Source organism: Oculina patagonica, chromosome 14 (genome assembly GCF_052425735.1).
Source record: "Oculina patagonica isolate OP01 chromosome 14, crgOcupat, whole genome shotgun sequence".
NCBI classification, from domain to species: domain Eukaryota; kingdom Metazoa; phylum Cnidaria; class Anthozoa; order Scleractinia; family Oculinidae; genus Oculina; species Oculina patagonica.
The window spans coordinates 11,374,305-11,391,976 of record NC_135771.1 but is presented as its reverse complement, the minus strand read 5'-3'; the positions used below and the strand labels follow the sequence as shown (position 1 = coordinate 11,391,976).

Below are 17,672 nucleotides of genomic sequence, written 5' to 3'. Positions count from 1 at the left end.
GGGCGGACGATTATCGCTTCGATCTGACACGCGAATGTTAACTAGCCGACAAGGCGAGCAGTTTGGAGCCAACACCGGACGGCAAAAAACACAAGACGGAATTGACGCTATTTGGAGGCTTGGTGTATGATGTTCTCTCCAGAGATTGCGGGCTCATTTATCCTCATGCGGTCTGCCTGGGGTAGCTTGAAATGGCAATCGTCTCCTTATCCCTCCCCTCCCGGGGATTAAGGTTGAGGGACACAAGAGCACGACAGGCATTCCAGACAGTCACAGGAGGCAAACAAACAGGCTCGTCGCAATAGTCAAGTATCTGTACCAAAATTAAATTTGAGAGCCACGTAACAGAATATTGATTCCGTTATTATGGTTAGTTTAGAAAGCTTACTTGATCTATATATATATGATAATTGCGCAAGCAGTAGTTTATGTTTTACAAAGCGAATAATGTTTCTCAAATTCAAAGTATTATCGTCTACATTATTTTTAGCCTGCGAATACAGCCGCCTCTCATTCGCTTAATTCCGCTACTACCACGTGCGAAACTTATTTATGTATAACATAGCTATGAAAGTTTTATCAAATTCATCAAGAAACTGATTGAATTTTGCCAATTTTTACTTGTTTGCCACCTCCGAAATTACGCGCCCAATTTGCATTTTTATAGCATTAGTATGGCGGCTATGGCACTAATAATTCCTATATTAAGGTGTCTCCTTTCTTTCCTTATAGAGCTTCATAAAAATCATAAAAAAATTCGGACGCGCCTAATTTCGAACGTTTTTCGCAGTAGCGATTAAATGCTTAAGTTGCAAATGAATAAAATTATGAGCTAATTTTATGAAAAAGAAGTTACTTTAGCCCTCAAAATTTTTACCAGTATCTCCGAAAAAATGTTTGGTTTTTGAACAATTTTAAGTTGTAATGATTGGACTGGGAGCCCTCCTTTCAATAAGATCTCCCTCTCAAATAGACCCCCTTGGAAGACGATTTGTTTTGTTATAATAAGCACCGTCCTATTCCAATAAACACCCTGTTCAAACAAGAGTCCTTATCGTAATAAAAACCATTCGCATTATGTGCTCTATATACAGAATTAGCCCTCATCCGAATACCGAGTTAGTTTACTTTGGAGTTGAAAACTTTTTGATTCAAATGAGTTTATTTTTGCACATCGAAGAAAACGAAACAACTTCTAGTATTAGTTTAGGCAATGTCCAGGAACTTAAATGCTTCTTTACGAAATAAATTCTCCGTCGCGAATACCCGCCTGTCTCTGTTAAGTGGTCTCCCTTGCGTTCCTAAAATTGAATTACCGCCTTGGGCGTTAAAACTGATCTTTATATTACTGTAAGTGGCTCATATTTTAATGGAGCTAACACGGGCAGCACATCTTGAAAAAAAAAGACCAATATTATAAACTTTGTCGTTTGTAATCCTTCTTAAACTTCCATAGTTTTGCATTTTTGTTTGTTTTCGGGTTATTTTTACTTTTCTGGTGTCTTTCAACTTTAGAAAACTATTATTATAAGGTTTTCTTGATTTAAAGTAATCAGAAAAATAACTAAGAATAAAGCGACATACCTTCTTTAAGTTTGATGACGTCAGGTAAACACACTCTACAAAGCATGTACAATAACAGTGCTACAAGTATAGTACTTATACCTAATCGTACCTTTTTGGTACGCTTCGGTGGCATATCAGGCGAGTTTGGTTGAGCCATGGTTCGTATTTTGGCGAGACGTAGTCGAGCCAAAATACCCTGGCGAGACCAAACGAGCCTGATATGCCATCGAAGCGTACCAAAAAGGTACGATTAGGTATTTACCGTTCCCAAATTCAGAATTTAGCGAAAAATTTCAGTCTGAATGTTCCAGTACTCGTCGGCAAACATCGCGTAATTGGCGAGCGCGCTCAAATTTAGTTTTGGTTGGAAAGTTTTTACTTCTTCTACTAACGGTAAACACCAGCTAATTTAAATTACGAGGCTCTGTTTTATTGTTAAAAACCTCTTTTCAATTCATTACTTTACTTGAAAGTGTCCATGATATGGTGGCATATCAGGTCAGTGACTTGATATCGTAGGATATCAGGACAGTAGATCACGCTTCTGATTGGCTACTTGCGAATTTGGGTACGGTAATACAGTATAGTACTACAACTATAATACAAAGTATGATTTCTGGCGCTTCTTGTTGGAAATCTGCTTTTCTTACTCAGGGACGGACCATTATTTTTTTGGAGGGGGGGGGGGGATGAAAAATATTGAAAAAAAATGTTTGCAGGGCCTGGAAAGACAAAATAAATTGTTTGCAAACACGATATGTATAACAAAAAATAGTAAGAATTTCGAAAAAAAATGTTTGCAGAGGTGCATAAACTAAAAAAAAAAGTTTGCAGAGGAAAATTTTTCATCCCCCCCCCTCCCAAGAAAATAATGGTCCGTCCCTTATTCTGGATAGTGGATAGATGAACTATAAATAGAAATTCGCAGGAAAAAAAGATTAAACTATCTGTTGAAGAGTACAATTAACATGACAGGATATTGTACGAAGTAGGCGTTATATACTTAATTTTTGACTCACATGCCTCGATCAAATTGGTTTAGCCAATCGATTTTATCTTTTCACACTTCAGTTTGCAACATGGATGTTGTACTGAATAGAAAACAAGTGTAGACGACGAATAGCTCGTCTGTAGTAAATGAAACAAGATAAATACGCGACAGACAAATTCCCACCTAAATTACGCAAGCCATTAACCCTTACACGCTTAGAAAGGGAATCAATGACCTATATTCCTCAACGGGCACAGGGCACCCACACGCAAACACGTAAAACAGTATTTTTGATTTCTTTATCTCTTTATACTGATGTTTTTATACCGTGTTTTTAAAAAAAAAATTTTGATTGATTGATTGATTGATTGATTGATCCTATTTGATTAAGAAAATGATCATGAATAGAGAATGTAGGCACCACAATTGAAACCACAAGCGCTCAAAAGAATTAGCAGGAATAATTGACACAGGGTCAGGATTCGTTTACAAAATGGCGAACATAAATTTCTCATTCCTTAGATATATTTTTATCGCGACGAATAATTCGCATTTTGATTGCAATTGCAATAAAATTGCCAAAAATAGACACCTTCCTCAAGAAAACTCTTAGCTTTTAATCCATTTTCATTTTGACATTTTTGTTTTCACGGTAAGTACGTAAATTGACTCTCGGAAACATTTCAAAACGGGACGTAAAACTTGTTACCAATAAAGAGTTTTAAAATTAGTTAAGCTACCGCGTCACAATTTCTCGTTACTTAATGATCCTTAATCTACGACGCACATCACTGAGCCGTAAATGACGTAAGTCGTGTGACATATATCTATTTAATTAAATTTCCTTTGCAGAGATCTAGTTGGTTAGTGATAGAAAAACACAAAGACGTACGAAAGCGAATGAAGAGTTCCCCACATTTTGCGTGGCGCGAAAATTGGGGCAAGGGGAAAAAATAGGAAGTGGGTGACTGAGACGGGAGGGGGAGGGAGCCCTCGTCTCCCTTTTCCCTCCCCTTTCTCCTTATTTTTTTTTTGCTCTCGCCTCAAATTTCGCGCGCCCAAACGAGCTCAAACGATGCGGGAACGCTTGCTACACAGGCTTAATCTTACAAAGCTACGTTTATAAGTAGCTAGTAAATAATGAAATACTGGAGCAAATTTATGAAGATAGATTGGTTATCTGATTTGTAAATTAAAGTAATTGTGTTTACTTAGATTTGCGACCGGAGGTCAAGCTCTCGCGAAATTACAACAAGTGCAACTTATCTTGACCAATCAAAGAGGGGGGGGGGGGGGGGGGGGGGAGAGGATCGAGGGGGGTTTTAAAAAAAAAAAAAAAAAAAAACCCCAAATAATTAATTTTTTATAAAAAAAAAAAAAAACTATATATAAAAACCCTCCCCACAAAAAACAAAAAAAAAAAACAGGGGGGGGGGGGGAGGGGGGGGGGGGGGGCGGCGGAGGGAGCACGCGATGAAAAGCTTATTAAGTTTATTGGGAATTTAAACACTTTGTCTTTGTATATTCAGAAAAAGGATAGTTCCGACACCGATATTTAAACTCAGAATGGATCCCGATAATCGCGGCTAAAATCTAAATTAGTTTTATCAGATTGACGTTTTCCTTCAGCGTCACCCGAAAACGCTCTGACTACTAAAACGCAAATGAACACGCTGAAAATATAGCAGTTGCCTGCAAGACGTATCATTTTAACATTTAACAGAAGATTGAGAAGTTTTACTAAATTTATTTTTGACGAGTCTTCTATTTAATATAGGAAAAGGAAGTCAAATGTTTCCCGGGATTTTTAATTACCGTTCATGACATATTTGCTGTCGTAATTATATTGCAAGTGTAATTTCGTATTCAAAGAACTATCCAATTATTTCCTACACAGTGACAGCATATAATTCCCCAAAAAATACTTGGACTGCCAAATTGTACTCGGCTGTCCTCCCGGGAATTTCTTACATCCAATTACTTGCAAAATTGGCCAGCACGAAGTCCTTATATGTATCTACTAATTGTAGGTGTGGACCAAAGGCAAAAAAAGTAATTGCATTTTTTTTTCTTGACAGTTTTTCATATCCTGAGAGTGGGGGCCTATTGAGTTAATCGGATCAATTTCTTTGACTACTTAAAACATCGGAAGTAGAAAATGATTGTATAAAAGCACCCATATCTTATTCTCTTGCTTATTGCCAAAGGCTTTCCTTGCGTTGTTTGGTGAATGAAAGGTTCAGATATTATAGAATATGGCCAAAACGATTTTTCTCTCGTGGCAGATATTTCTCGCATTGTTTGCGTTTAACAGAGGAACTCTCGAACAAGAGATTGGCTCGCAAAATTTAACCTGTCCGGAAAATTGTTTGTGCAATTCTTGTCTTGTTTCCGATTTGCCAAATCTCTTGACAGTGCAGTGCAGGTATAATAACCTCGTAATATCTCAAAGATTTGGAGTTCCCGGACAGGATTTGCTCTTTGTAAGTTTAACTTTAGTTTTATGTTTTTGTTTTATGACATGAGTGTAAATTTCATGCTAGTATTATCTTAACTTGGTCTTGGTTTGTTTACGAAGTTCTGAAAAGCTTTAGCTTCGATTTAGCTTACAATGGATTTAACTTGGTATGGTAAAGGAGATAGTTTGGGCTATATTTACTTCCATATATTACAAGGACTGATTTCTCGTGCGCTTTTATTTATCGCGAATTTCGTATCCGACATCCCGCAGTGACTTTAGACTACACTGCTAATTTTAGTGATGTACTTGAAAATGAGTTTGCCAAAACTACAGCGCCTTGTTTTGATTTAGTATTACTACTTAGTATTTGAATTTTTAAAGATTTGCAGTTTCATTTTTTCAATTCTCTTCTTGGCCTTCGTCTGATGATTTTGAATACCAAAAGTTAAAATTAAATAAAAATGGCAGCCAGTCATTTCTGCTGACAGTTTCTTCGCCTCCGATCGATGAATTATTCCCAGTTGGCAATAGCTTCGTCGCTCATCAGCCGATTAACAGAATGCCAAAAACTTGAAATTTATCAATTCTCAAAATTGTGACAACAAAAGCGAAAAAACGTATTATCGACTGATTTGTATTTTTCTGAATTCACCACATTTCATATTAATTTTAACAAGAATCTCCAGACGTGCTAATAAGCCAATAAAATTAAAAAATTGCGCTTTCTTTACCCGGATAATTAAAACATGTTAAAGCGTGTAGCTTGCTAAATAGATCTGTTTCTGAACAAAAAGAGAAATCAAAGGCACAAACTTTCAGTATATTAAAATCTTCAACGATTCAATAACTTAAATCTTCACCTGGTCATATATGAGTTTTCTTTTTTTATTTAATCTTCACTATTTTGACGTTAGGACTTCCTTTAATTAAAAAGATGCCTGCAGCTGAGTCTTACATTTCAATTATCTTGTTCATTTTGTTTCCCTTAGGGACTGATCAATAAGTTCCCGGGGGGGGGGGGGTGGGGGTGGGCCGGAACAATTGGAAAAGTGGTGGCTCGAAAATTTGTGACCCATCCCTTCCTTTTGGCTCAAAACTGACAGACCCACCCCAGATAGGGGGTTGAAAATTACATGACTCATCCACTTTGCTAAAAAAAAATCATTATTAAGGGACCAATCATTTCTTTATTATCTGTAAGGGGATGAAGGTTTTTGATTTGACATTGAAGTTTTTAAGTGTAATTCCCTACATACACCACTCTCATTTTCCCTGATGGACACTGCTTTTCCATGTACGTACTTTTCCTGCTTCTTAGCACACCAAAGAAGGATGAATTTCTCACTTCTTCACTTCTTTCTTCTTTCTCTAAGTTCTCCACATATTTGGTCATATTTGTGTGTTAAGTCCATGGAAAATATTTAGACACAAACATGCGAAAACTGAAACAGTACGTAATATTAATTTATAAACAATTATTAAATTAAAGAGTTCATATTTTCTTTACAGAAATTGATAACAGAAACTACAACCACTGTCTATCATTCATATTTGCAAACGGTTTACTGTTGAAAGCACACAGCCCAGAGTGAATCTACGCAGGCCGAAGAAAGTCAGGCAAAACTGATGTTATCATCAGAAGCCATCTAGGGGGTCAGGGGGCATGCTCCCCCGTTTTTTTTTTATATTTGGGGCTTCTGAAATCGCTGGAAATTCATTTAAAACTGCTCACATCGAGTAATTTATCAATTTATACTGTATTGACAGAACGATATCAGGGACAGGAAGATATTAATGTTTTGTATCTGTCTTTTTGCGTTTTAGGGATTTATCATGGAACACTGTTGAAAACATTTCTTCTGTTGTTTTCAGTAACATGTCGGCTGCTCAAAATCTGTAAGTTACATTCTCTTTTTTAAAAACATTTTTTTCATGATAAACAACGCGCTGGATAAACCGGCCACTTTGAACGATCTAACAATCATTGCTTTCACATGCACGAAATGGCTTGTTCTGAATGCTTGAATGCACGAAATGGCTTGTTCTAAATGCTTGAATGCACGAAATGGCTTGTTCTAAATGCTTGAATGCACGAAATGGCTTGTTCTAAATGCTTGAATGCACGAATGGCTTGTTCTAAATGCTTGAATGCACGAAATGGCTTGTTCTAAATGCTTGAACATTCAAACATTTTCATCCCGACTAAAACTTCAATGCTGAAGCCAGGGCTTAATTGTAAATTTAAGTTGGTTTAGGTTAATTAAGGCTAACTAAGTAGTCGTTTGTCGTAATTTAATTTAGTTTTCTTAAACATTTTTTGAAATAAAATAGAATCTTATCGAACAGACGAAACGCTGTAATCGCAAACGCAAACTCAACTAAACGAACTCCGCAGGGAAACGAACGTGGCTTATGTATTCTGTTTCATTCTCTCATTAATTCTACAGTTCTCTTTCAAACAATCTTATCAAAGTCATCCCGGGAAATACTTTCGAAGCTCTGAAGTCACTCAAGTTTTTGTAAGTATGAAATCGATAGCGTGTGTTTTTCATATTTTAACTACACTTAAGAAAAAATAAAAAAAAAAAAAAACCCCAAAAAAAAAAAAAACCGAACCACCACCTTATTCCATTCGTTAACTAAAATGTTGCTGTTTAAAATCTTTTCTCATTAATCTTTCGAAGAACACCCAAAGTCGGTCAGTCAGTCAGTCAGTCAGTCAGTCAGTCAGTCAGTCAGTCAGTCAGCCAGCCAGTCAGTCAGTCAGTCAGTCAGTCAGTCAGCCAGCCAGTCAGTCAGTCAGTCAGCCAGTCAGTCAGCCAGCCAGCCAGTCAGTCAGACAGAAATCAGTCAGCCAGCCAACTGCCAGTCAGCCAGCCAGTCAGTCAGTCAGTGTCAGCAGCCAACTGCCAGTCAGCCAGCCAGTCAGTCAGTCAGTCAGTCAGAGCACCTCAGTCAGTCAGTCAGTCAGCCAGTCAGTCAGTCAGTCAGTCAGTCAGCCAGCCAGTCAGCAGCCAGCCAGTCGGTCAGTTACATTGATCATTTACATTCAGTCACACTCTGCCAGTTAGGCAGTCGGTCAAACAGTCAGTCAGTATCAGTCAGTCAGTTACAGACAGTCAGTATAACTTCCCCCTGGAAACTAAATAACTAAAATGTTAGTTGACATTTTTAGGTTCTTAGACCACAACAGAATAGAAATTATCACAGCGGATACATTCAATGGACTTAAACAGCTGGAGTACCTGTAAGTTTTTTATCATTTCACAATTATAATGTGCGATGTGTATATAGTGCTTTCTTTGTGTTGGGGTTTAAAATCTGTTTGATTTGTTCAAATTAATAGGACTCTGGCTTACAACAACCTCAAAAAGTGGCATGGAAGTCTCTCCGCCGACCTTCCGAAGCTTGAATTTCTCGACGTCACGGGAAATACACACTTCAATATAAGGCAAAACAAAAAGCTTCTTACAAACAACGCGCGCGCCCTGAAGACCATATTAGGAGCGACAACATCGAAAGATTGCAAACAGTGTAACTGGACGAGAACGGACGTTCCGCGAAAGCTGCTGTTAAAACCAAAGGGCTGCGAGTTTATACCGTCCTATAATATGCCGTTGATAGATCAATTCCAGAAGAAATACCTATATTTTAATGGCACTTGTGATACGAAATCTTGCGCGTTAAGTTTAGTCGTGATGTCAAAAGTCCGGAGAGTTTATCGAAACCACTGCTGGGATAAGGCCAGGACGCTCAGGCCAATTGAGTACATTCTCGGTGTGGTTGCCATGGTATTCAATTTGGTTGTCATAGTTACTATACTTTGCAGCAATACTTTAATCAAGAAGACGTCGATGTTTCTAACAGCGCATTTGGCATTTGGCGATCTTTTCTTGGCTGTTTTCTCCATAACAATAGCAAACGGCCACGGCATAATGTCAGATTCTGGCCTTCGTCAATGGAGGCAACATGAATGTCCTTATTTCAGATCCTTGCTGATTTTTGGCCAAACGATCGAAGCTTTGACTTCGGTTCTAATGACTATCGAGCGATACTTGGTTATAGTCCACTGCATGAGACCGAATTTGCGAATTAATCTAAGACTAGCTTGCGTTCTCTGCGCCTTTATTTGCATTTTTGGCGCTTTATCTTGCTTTGTGATCGAACGCTTCGATCATTTAAGCATCAGAGATAACTTCATGTGCGTCCTTGTACAAGACTTTAGAAACACACAGCGTTTTATGGGAACTCAGGTATTGATGTTACTGTTCGTAGCACTGTATCTTGCTGTCCTTGCGATGTATATTCACATATACATCGCTGCGCGAAAATCTGCAAAAAGCGCTGGCATGCAACGTGAAACCTCATTAGCCAAACGAATAAGCGTCATTGTCTTTTCAAACATGGTATTCTATGCTGTCCCCAACCTTTGCATCGTGGTATTCGCTGCAGCTAATATCAAAGTGACATCTGACCGAGAGGTCAATTTTATATTAACTATTTGGCTGCCACCAATTTGTATGATTACCAACGCCTGTTTAAACCCATTTCTCTTTGCCTTCAGAAATGAAGCATTCCTAAAATCCCTTAAAGAAGTCGTAAGAACTATCATTTCACGACTATTGTGGGGAAAAAGACTTCTCTTTTCGAAAGTTCACCACAATGGAGGGATGTATGTTGTCAATTATTATGGCCAAGTCCAAACTTCTTCACAGATAACTCTAAATGAGTCGTTTGAATTAGGCACAACATGAAAATGTGATTTTACAAATAAATCCCTAAAGAACTTCTTTAAGCCCACGTTAAATCCAGAAGACAGATCTGGTTACTACTATTTGTAAGTGAAGAACGATTATTTTTGAAAGTTGAGAGGAACTTATTTTCTCTTACAACATATATTACTTATTTAGCTGTTGCAGTTTTATTTGTACACATAAAATTTTAACACCAATGATTCTGTTTCTCTTTTTATACTTGTTGATAAATGAACATTAAAATCAAGTCGGCTTCATTGTTACATACTTACTTTACAAGCTATATTTTAATAAAACCGTTGAATGATTCACAAGTCAAAACAAATTTATTAATCGGATACAGACATTGTTCTGATTTGGAGGGGGTCGATTTGCATAGTTTTTGCTTCAATTTGCTCAATCGTAAAAGGTACTTATCATCAACTGCTTCAAAGCTCTTTACAATAAAAAAGCTCTTTACATAACTCTTTACAATAACATCAATACGCTGGCTAAGTCATATACTTAGTTTATGTCTATGTGATATCTAATTCACATTTACAAACTCTCACCCTAGGCCCGGGTCTGTATAAAATTTTATTCGAAACTTGTACATAGAATTTTTGGGACTTTCGCATTTTCACAAACAATAAAATATCACTATATGACCGCCTCTGCTAAGCAACGACGCAAAAGCAAGTACGAACACAGTTGAAGGGACCAGTCCTCTCTACCAACTATGGTACGAACAAATATCACTGGCTAAATGCAAAGAACAGCGTTAATAAATCCTTTTATCCTTTTAGAAGTTATTGATTTTCACTTCTCATATTCCTTCCAGTGGCTCGAGATCTCCTGGTAGAGTGGTAAGTAGGAGAAAACAGAAATGACTACGGTATACTTATTGCCTCCTACGCAAACGCTCTGTGCGCTCGTCACGCATTCTGTGTAGGAGGCTACGGTCTGTTGAGCTAATCGCTAGTGTTCAAACGGTCAGTTTTATATTCTTAAAATAAAACTCTTTAAGATTTTTACTTACTTTAATATTCCAAACACGAAAACGTGAAAATATTGTTTCACTAAAAAGTTAAAAAAAATAACTAATAACGTTCGGTTATAAAAAAAAGTTTGAAAACAGATGAATACGGGCGATGAGGATAGAAGAAACGTAAATAATTTATCAAATCCCTCAATTCCTAATTTATTTAAATCTACAGGGATTACAGTATGTCTAAAGTGAACTAGATACCACCTATATAACTACGGTAACGCATAAAAATCAGTTATTAAAAAGATACGGATTCTTGACTGTTGGCAAGGTCACAAAAGCGAAAAATATTTACAAGAAATCCAATTTTCTGTATATCGTCGGTAATGGGTAATTTATTGCTGTGCAGTAGAAGAAATTTTCACTTGTTCGAAATCGTTTGAGAGGTTTCTGACTGCATGCGCAGCAAAAGAAGGGAATTCAAGAACACCAATTATGGCATCGTGGTCCAACATGTCTGTCGTTTCTGGCGGTGTATCGGTTCCCTTCGCCATTTCGTCCTGAGCTTTTACGTGATCTTCTTTGCTTAGGTCACTGGTTGCAGTTTCTTCATCTTCAAAGTGGAAGGGCCTCGTCCAAGACACACGTATTTTCGTGTATGGGTACAACACGAAATTGTCCTTGTAAGCTATATAACGATCGGATGACGCTTGCGCTTGTTTTTGTCTAGGACTCAACTCGTAGTTTGGGACGACCACATCTTTTAGTAGTTCGAGTTCTAACGTATTTAGATTGAAGTCCCCACCAATAACGTAAGAAGTTATTTCTTTCTCTTTAATTATTTCAGCGAGAAAGGTATTAAGACTTCCGAATGCGCCTTTCTTTGCGTCCTTTTTTGCCTTGTGGCTCCCGTGAAAAGACACCGCGAGTACAGTTTCAGCTGACGTCGTCGATGTCAATTTGACCATTGCAACTCTTGATAGAAGTTCACTTGCGTCTGGCAGTTTGTCTCTTAGTTCCCTAATCCACGTGTCCTTGGTCTCCGGACCCTCGGTAGATCTATTGAAGTCTTCCTTTCGCCACATTACAGCTGATTCTTTACCAGTTTTGACATGATCATATCCTAATGTTCCACAGTACGCGACTACTTCGCTCTCGAAACACCCGGGAAGTTCTTGGCAAAATATGATGGCAGAAAAGAAAGAACGCATGATGATTGATAATAGCTTCCGCCGCTTTTCTGCAATTCCCGTTCCCTTGGCCGGACTGTTCATGTTGATTGTCATGATGAAGTGAGATGGCGTCGACGCTGATTTAAGGCGCCCGTCTTGAATTGATTTGTTGAAATCAATGAATTCCTTTTGCTTCACGATCGCATCAGGATCATAACCTTCTTTAATTTGTTTCTTGACATATTCAAGAAATTCCTGAAAGCACAAAGCGACACTGGTCGTTGGATCATCCATGTGTTGAGGGTTGCTTCTGCCGGGTACAACTTTGGTTAAAGAAGAGGGCGTATAACTAGAGACCAAAAAGTATCATTCCGTCTTGTTTACGCGTCTTTTTTAATATATGCACTGTTACAGCGGGAGCTCTGACAGCCTGGTGCAATTAATAGTTGCCGGAGGGCAAAAAACTTTTCTCGAAAAGCGACAAAGCAAACTCAGAGTTAGAATGCACATTGTTACGGTTGATATGATCTAATAAATACTTAGAAACACGCAATGTGATCTCCTAGAAAGCAGGAGGGAAGGTTCCTGCGTCAACACATCTCTGAGGTTTTTCAAAATTTTGAAAAAAAGATTTGACTTTGATAGCGGCAAGACTTTTTGTAGCTGATTATTCATTTTTCGAAGACATTTTGATGTGACAACTGTTTGTTCAATGTTCTTGATGTTCCCATGGAAACCACGTTTTGACATAAAGGTTAGTCCAATGTTATTAAAAAAAAGATGCAGGGGTAAAATTCTGATTTAATGTGTTCGCAACAGGAATCTGCTTACAGCAACCTCAAAAAGCCCGATGAGCTTATGACTGATAATTTTAGCCTGTCATGTTCAAGCAACGATGCAGAAAGTTCTATAAGAGCATGGGCTTTGATCCTGATCGCCCCACATGTTACTTGGACATCATAACAGGCTCTGATAATTAACATTTCTCTTTGCCTTCAAAAATGAAGCATTCCTAAAATCCCTTAAAGAAGTTGTAAGAACTATCATTTCACGACTATCGTGGGGAACAAGGCTTCTCTTTTCGAAAGTTCACCACAAAGGAGGGCTGTATGTTGTCAATTATTATGGCCAAGTCCAAACTTCTTCACAGATAACTCTAAATGAGTCGCTTGAATTGGGCACAACATAAAATGTATTATTACTTCTAAGGTAAATTCATAGGTTTGGCACAGTGGTTTTATAAAGAGATCTCTTGAAAAACTTTTGAAGTCCAGATAAAATCCATGAGACAGATTTAATAATAAGGGAAAAAGGATTACATTCTTGAAATGAATGTACAGTTTGCGGTGTTGCTAAGTAACGACGTTTCTTATGTCGTCATGCCAACGTAAAACGCTCCGATTGGCCAGTATTTACTCAAGCTTCTGATTGGCTTATAACAATCGGAAACCCTTCGAGTGTTTGTTTGAAGTTGCATTTACCATAAAAGACAAGTGCAGTCAACTCTCTCTGAGACGGACACCTTCGGGACCGGCTCCAACTGTCCGTCTTAGAAAGGCGTCCGTCTTACAAGTAGGGTGTTTAGTTACAGTAAAATGACTGAAAAACGACAGGGACAGGACCAACTCCTGGTTTCCGTTTTATGGAGGCGTCCGTCTTATAGAGGTGTCCGTTATGAGAGAGTTGACTGTACTTGTTACTCAGATTGGGAATGGGGAGGTAAAAATACCACACTATTGAAGTCAGTACAATGGCTCTGTACAATTACATAATTTCGCCTTCGGCTCAGGTCTGTAAGTCCGATACTTTTAGCCTTTTGTACAGAATTCCCGCAAATAACTGAAACAATCTAAGATTGTCTCTGCATGAAGCCCCAACTTTTAAAAAGCCTTCTTAAGGATTTTCATAAAGTTTTTACTGACAACTAGCTGCTTAGTTAAGGTTTCACATGCAACCTAGCAAATGCTATACAGTTTACTGATATTATATGTACATATTGACTTATGTATTAATGTATTTAGCCCCAGACCATTGGCAATATTACCCTAATTAAAGTTTAAGTTACATAAAAGCGTTTAACTGTTATTTCGAGTGGACGCCATTTTTGAATGTGTCTACAAGATATTCCATCGGTAGATGTGTTGTCTTTATTCTACTTTTAAAGCAGTGAGAGGTCAGGTTCCAAGCTCAACCTATTTGGAGATAAAAAGATGACAGGAATCAAGGTTGATTCAGTCATTTAACCCTCCATGTCCTAAGAGTGACAAACATCAAATTTCTTCTCACAATATCAATACTTCCTCAAGAGAAAAGGTTATGAGAATGAATAACATGATCACCAAAGGGAAATTGCTTTGATCTTTTAACACATTCTCCCAACTAACACTATAATAAAATGTATGTAGATCAGAGGAGAATTTGTTTGGGGATATTGTGGCATTAAAGATTAAAGGAGTTACGTCAAGTTTTCGCCCGGTGAATCGATGGGAAGAAATCGAGGAAGGAATACTGAAAAAAAAAAACAAAAAAAAAAAAAAAAAAAAAACACATACGCATACAAACACAATGCTTATTGAATTTATTAACTTTCTTACCCGAAAGTGTTATAAGTAGGCTTTCTCCGGCTTTTATCTGGATCCCAGAGACGCAATTGTTGAATTTAATGATGAGCTTTTCGCCCTCCTGTAATCAAATAACAAAGAAAAATGACTTAACTTTAAAAAACATGTGCCCTCCTTAAATCCTCGGAAAAAGCCAAACACTATCGTAAGTTTTGATTTTCTACAAAACGTTTGTTTCCCGAATAGTACAGTATAATTGAGATACCTGTGCGATTGTTGTGACCAGCGTTTCATTACAGCCTCCACCCATGCGCGCTACGGCGAACGAAGCACGTGACTTTAGAGTGAGCTGTGATAGGCGGAGTTCTCCATGATGTACACAAAGCTGGGAAATCAAAGGGAAAAAAGTACGATATTGAAAAAAAAAATGTGAAATAACAGCCAATGAAATGTTCAAACTGTTACCTCAGCAGTTCCACGGCGCATTTCAGCATCTCCTTTCTGTTTAAACTGACCCCAGGCAGTCGCGGTGATAAAAAAGCCACAAAAATCTGACGGCTTGATTCGTGGAGCAAATCCAAGGCTAATCACAGTGTCACCACACTCTCTTAAACGCCAAGTCTGGAGAAGGACAAATAGAGAAAGAAAGCTGAATCTGCTTCTCAGTAAATAACAAAAGAACAACTTTCATGAAAGCTTCTAAAAAAGGGAAAAGTTAGGTTTGAGCCAAGTAGCCCATCAGGACAGCGCTTATCCCGGCTTCTGTAGCATTAAGCGACTAAGAGTATTTCTAATCCCCCTTGTTGTCCATCACAAGGTTTAGAACCCCTAGCATTTAGATCGCCGGTATCCATTTTTCACATTGGGTGGAGAGAGGCACTGTGAGGGATAGGTGTTTTGCCCAAGAACGCACCAATGACCACGACCTGGGGCCCGTTTCTCGAAAGCCCCGAAAACTTTTCGGGCCCGTAAAGCCATTTTAAATTATCAGTATTTTAAAAACAGAGAAGTGTATAGGCCTGGAAGTTTGTATGAAGGAAACCTCTGTTCATATAAAAAATATCATAGAATTAAACAGCTCTGTAATTATGAGGTTTGAGATTTTGCTATGGCTTTTCGGGTGCGAAAACTTTTCGGGACCTTCGAGAAACGGGCCCCAGGGTTTGAAGCCGGACCGCTCGATCTGGAGTGCAGCGCACTAGACACTAGGCCACCGCGCCTCCCACAAATAGTTATAAGTAAAACGTAAAGGTTAAGTTTAAGGTAACCTAACTCGATAGTTTACCTGTCCTGAGGCGATCTCGAAGAATGAAAAAGCTGCCATTGGTCGAACGTAATGGTCGCCACACTCGATTTCGTTCCAGGGGCTTCGGCGAGTTCCGTCGTATTTCTCACGGGTGTCGGTCAAAACTATACAGAAAAAGAAACACGGTAATAAAATAAACCAATTTAAAAACGGCTTAATAACAGTGTATCTGCAGTATGCTTTGTAAACTCCTTGAGTCGGAGGTAGGAAGGAGTGATGATAAAGGGGGGGGGGGAGGTAGGGGGTATCGATGGGTGAAAGGGATTGAGGGAAGAGTGGATGGTAGGACGGGGTATGGACGGGATGGGGGAGGAAAGTTAGAGACAGTCGGGGGAAGGGGGCTGTTAAGATACCGAAATTGCCCGACAGCCAAGGTTTAAACATTACTTTACACATTTTAAACATAACCAACATCATACAGTGTACGATGTTTTGCATGGTATTCTACCGTTGCCAGATAAAATGGATGGGATGGGGGGAGGAAAGCCAGGGAAGGTTGGGGGAAGGGGGCTTTTAACATACGGAAATTGCCTGACAGCCAAGGTTTAAACATTACTTCACACATTTTAAGCATAAACATCCAGTGTATGATGTTGTGCATTGTATTCTACCGTTGCCAGATAATAAACGTTTAGACTTCTCTTGGCTTTCTCGGATACAAAGGCTATCAAGGGAACATAGAAAAGGGAAGGGTCTAAAGCGTAGAGCGAACACACGACTGGGTTTTCTCGTACCCAATCTCCCCGCTGTGTCTTTATGTACTTAAACAGCTCGGTATAGGAGCGAGTAACTGTTGACATTTTTCCGTTGTTTTTGCACACATTTTTTGCCAACCAAAGAGGCTGCAATCACACGTGTGGTGGTTTTGGCGAATAAATATCTTAATTTCTTTATACGCAATAGAAGAATAACGATAAATATGTCACGAAAAAAATACGTAAAAATAAAATTTAACAGAAACTTAGTGTATGGCAAAAGGAATTGTCTTTACCGTTGAGTGCAGTTGTGATCATCAGTTCATTCAGACACAGCTGGGCAAACTCATACTCCAAACCTGTCCAAGCTCCCTGTAGTAAACAAAAACAACAACAAAAACATAAGACTCCTGCCGTGTACACAGTACAGACCGAAGTTCTCTTGAATGGTCACGAAATCGCCCCTTACGAACAAATGATTGCGTGACACGCTCAGCAAACGCGCGTACGTGTGTTCGAGGCACAAGAACGTTGACTTACTGTTAATCACTATAAATACAATGAAACGTCCTGACAGGAAAATCATCCTAAGTCATTCCTTAGTATTGCATTTTCTTACTGTGTTTTTCTTTATGGCTAGTGCTCTGTGCTGGCCAGAGGTAAATCGTCATTCTCTAGTAAACAAGTATGGTGACCTATCATTTCTTTCTTGTTTTGAATTGAACAATAACATTATTTCTGGAAAATAAACAGACCAATTCCCTCCCAGTGTAGGATAAGAAACAATCGTCTGAGATATGAATTTAGCAAGCAATCATTAATGTAACTATGAAATCGGAATTGTTACGTATAAACAAGGTGTTGTTGCTCCTAAACGAGTATGGGGGACCCCCCTCCCCCATTTTAAATTCAAAATTCAAGTTCTTATAAGAGGAAAAGCTATATGAGTTACATAAGCATCCAGCACAAACCTCGCTGCTGTATCGGAATGGATTTTTTGGAGGTGTTCCTGGCCATTTGCCGATGTACATTCCAGCATCACGCTGATCAAAGAACTTCCGAGGAATCTGGTCAGCTTATTGATAAAATATTGAAATTAGTAACATAAAAATTATGACAATGTGCCTATGATATTGAAAAGTTGACGATTTTCTTAACACTTCGTCACCGGTCTTCACTCACTTTGATAAACTTAAAGT

The 17,672-nt window shown here is 38.5% G+C and overlaps 3 protein-coding genes across 3 annotated transcripts in view; 1 reads left to right on the top strand and 2 right to left on the bottom strand.

Annotated features, from left to right (window-relative positions):
* The first annotated feature begins 1,782 nt into the window (after positions 1-1,782).
* Positions 1,783-9,779, top strand: LOC144637506 (putative glycoprotein hormone G-protein coupled receptor). Its single transcript, XM_078496575.1, has 5 exons — positions 1,783-1,810; positions 6,843-6,914; positions 7,466-7,537; positions 8,194-8,265; positions 8,365-9,779. Exons 2-5 carry the CDS (start codon positions 6,895-6,897, stop codon positions 9,770-9,772), a joined length of 1,572 nt encoding a protein of 523 aa, XP_078352701.1. The 5' UTR covers positions 1,783-1,810; positions 6,843-6,894; the 3' UTR covers positions 9,773-9,779.
* Positions 9,780-10,008: 229 nt separating this feature from the next.
* LOC144637513 (uncharacterized) lies at positions 10,009-13,034 on the bottom strand. Its single transcript, XM_078496588.1, has one exon. It carries the CDS (start codon positions 12,203-12,205, stop codon positions 11,135-11,137), a length of 1,071 nt encoding a protein of 356 aa, XP_078352714.1. The 5' UTR covers positions 12,206-13,034; the 3' UTR covers positions 10,009-11,134.
* A 152-nt stretch (positions 13,035-13,186) lies between these two features.
* The window catches only part of LOC144637497 (non-lysosomal glucosylceramidase-like), a 30,353-nt gene continuing 25,867 nt past the window's right edge, over positions 13,187-17,672 (bottom strand). Inside the window, exons 29-35 of the mRNA XM_078496558.1 lie at positions 17,445-17,548; positions 16,770-16,845; positions 15,758-15,882; positions 14,938-15,093; positions 14,738-14,857; positions 14,506-14,593; positions 13,187-14,103 (exon numbers count right to left, since the gene is read on the bottom strand). Coding sequence (XP_078352684.1) covers positions 14,099-14,103; positions 14,506-14,593; positions 14,738-14,857; positions 14,938-15,093; positions 15,758-15,882; positions 16,770-16,845; positions 17,445-17,548 — 674 coding nt within the window. The 3' untranslated portion in view covers positions 13,187-14,098. The remainder of the gene's footprint in view (positions 14,104-14,505; positions 14,594-14,737; positions 14,858-14,937; positions 15,094-15,757; positions 15,883-16,769; positions 16,846-17,444; positions 17,549-17,672) is intronic.

Bases quoted from the DNA above. Each gene is read 5' to 3' on its own strand.
- LOC144637513 (XM_078496588.1), bottom strand. From the start codon at position 12,205: ATGGATGATCCAACGACCAGTGTCGCTTTGTGCTTTCAGGAATTTCTT.
- LOC144637506 (XM_078496575.1), top strand. From the start codon at position 6,895: ATGTCGGCTGCTCAAAATCT. The intron at 6,915-7,465 runs GTAAGTTACATT...TTAATTCTACAG, and splicing joins ATGTCGGCTGCTCAAAATCT to TTCTCTTTCAAACAATCTTA. The intron at 8,266-8,364 runs GTAAGTTTTTTA...TCAAATTAATAG, and splicing joins CTTAAACAGCTGGAGTACCT to GACTCTGGCTTACAACAACC.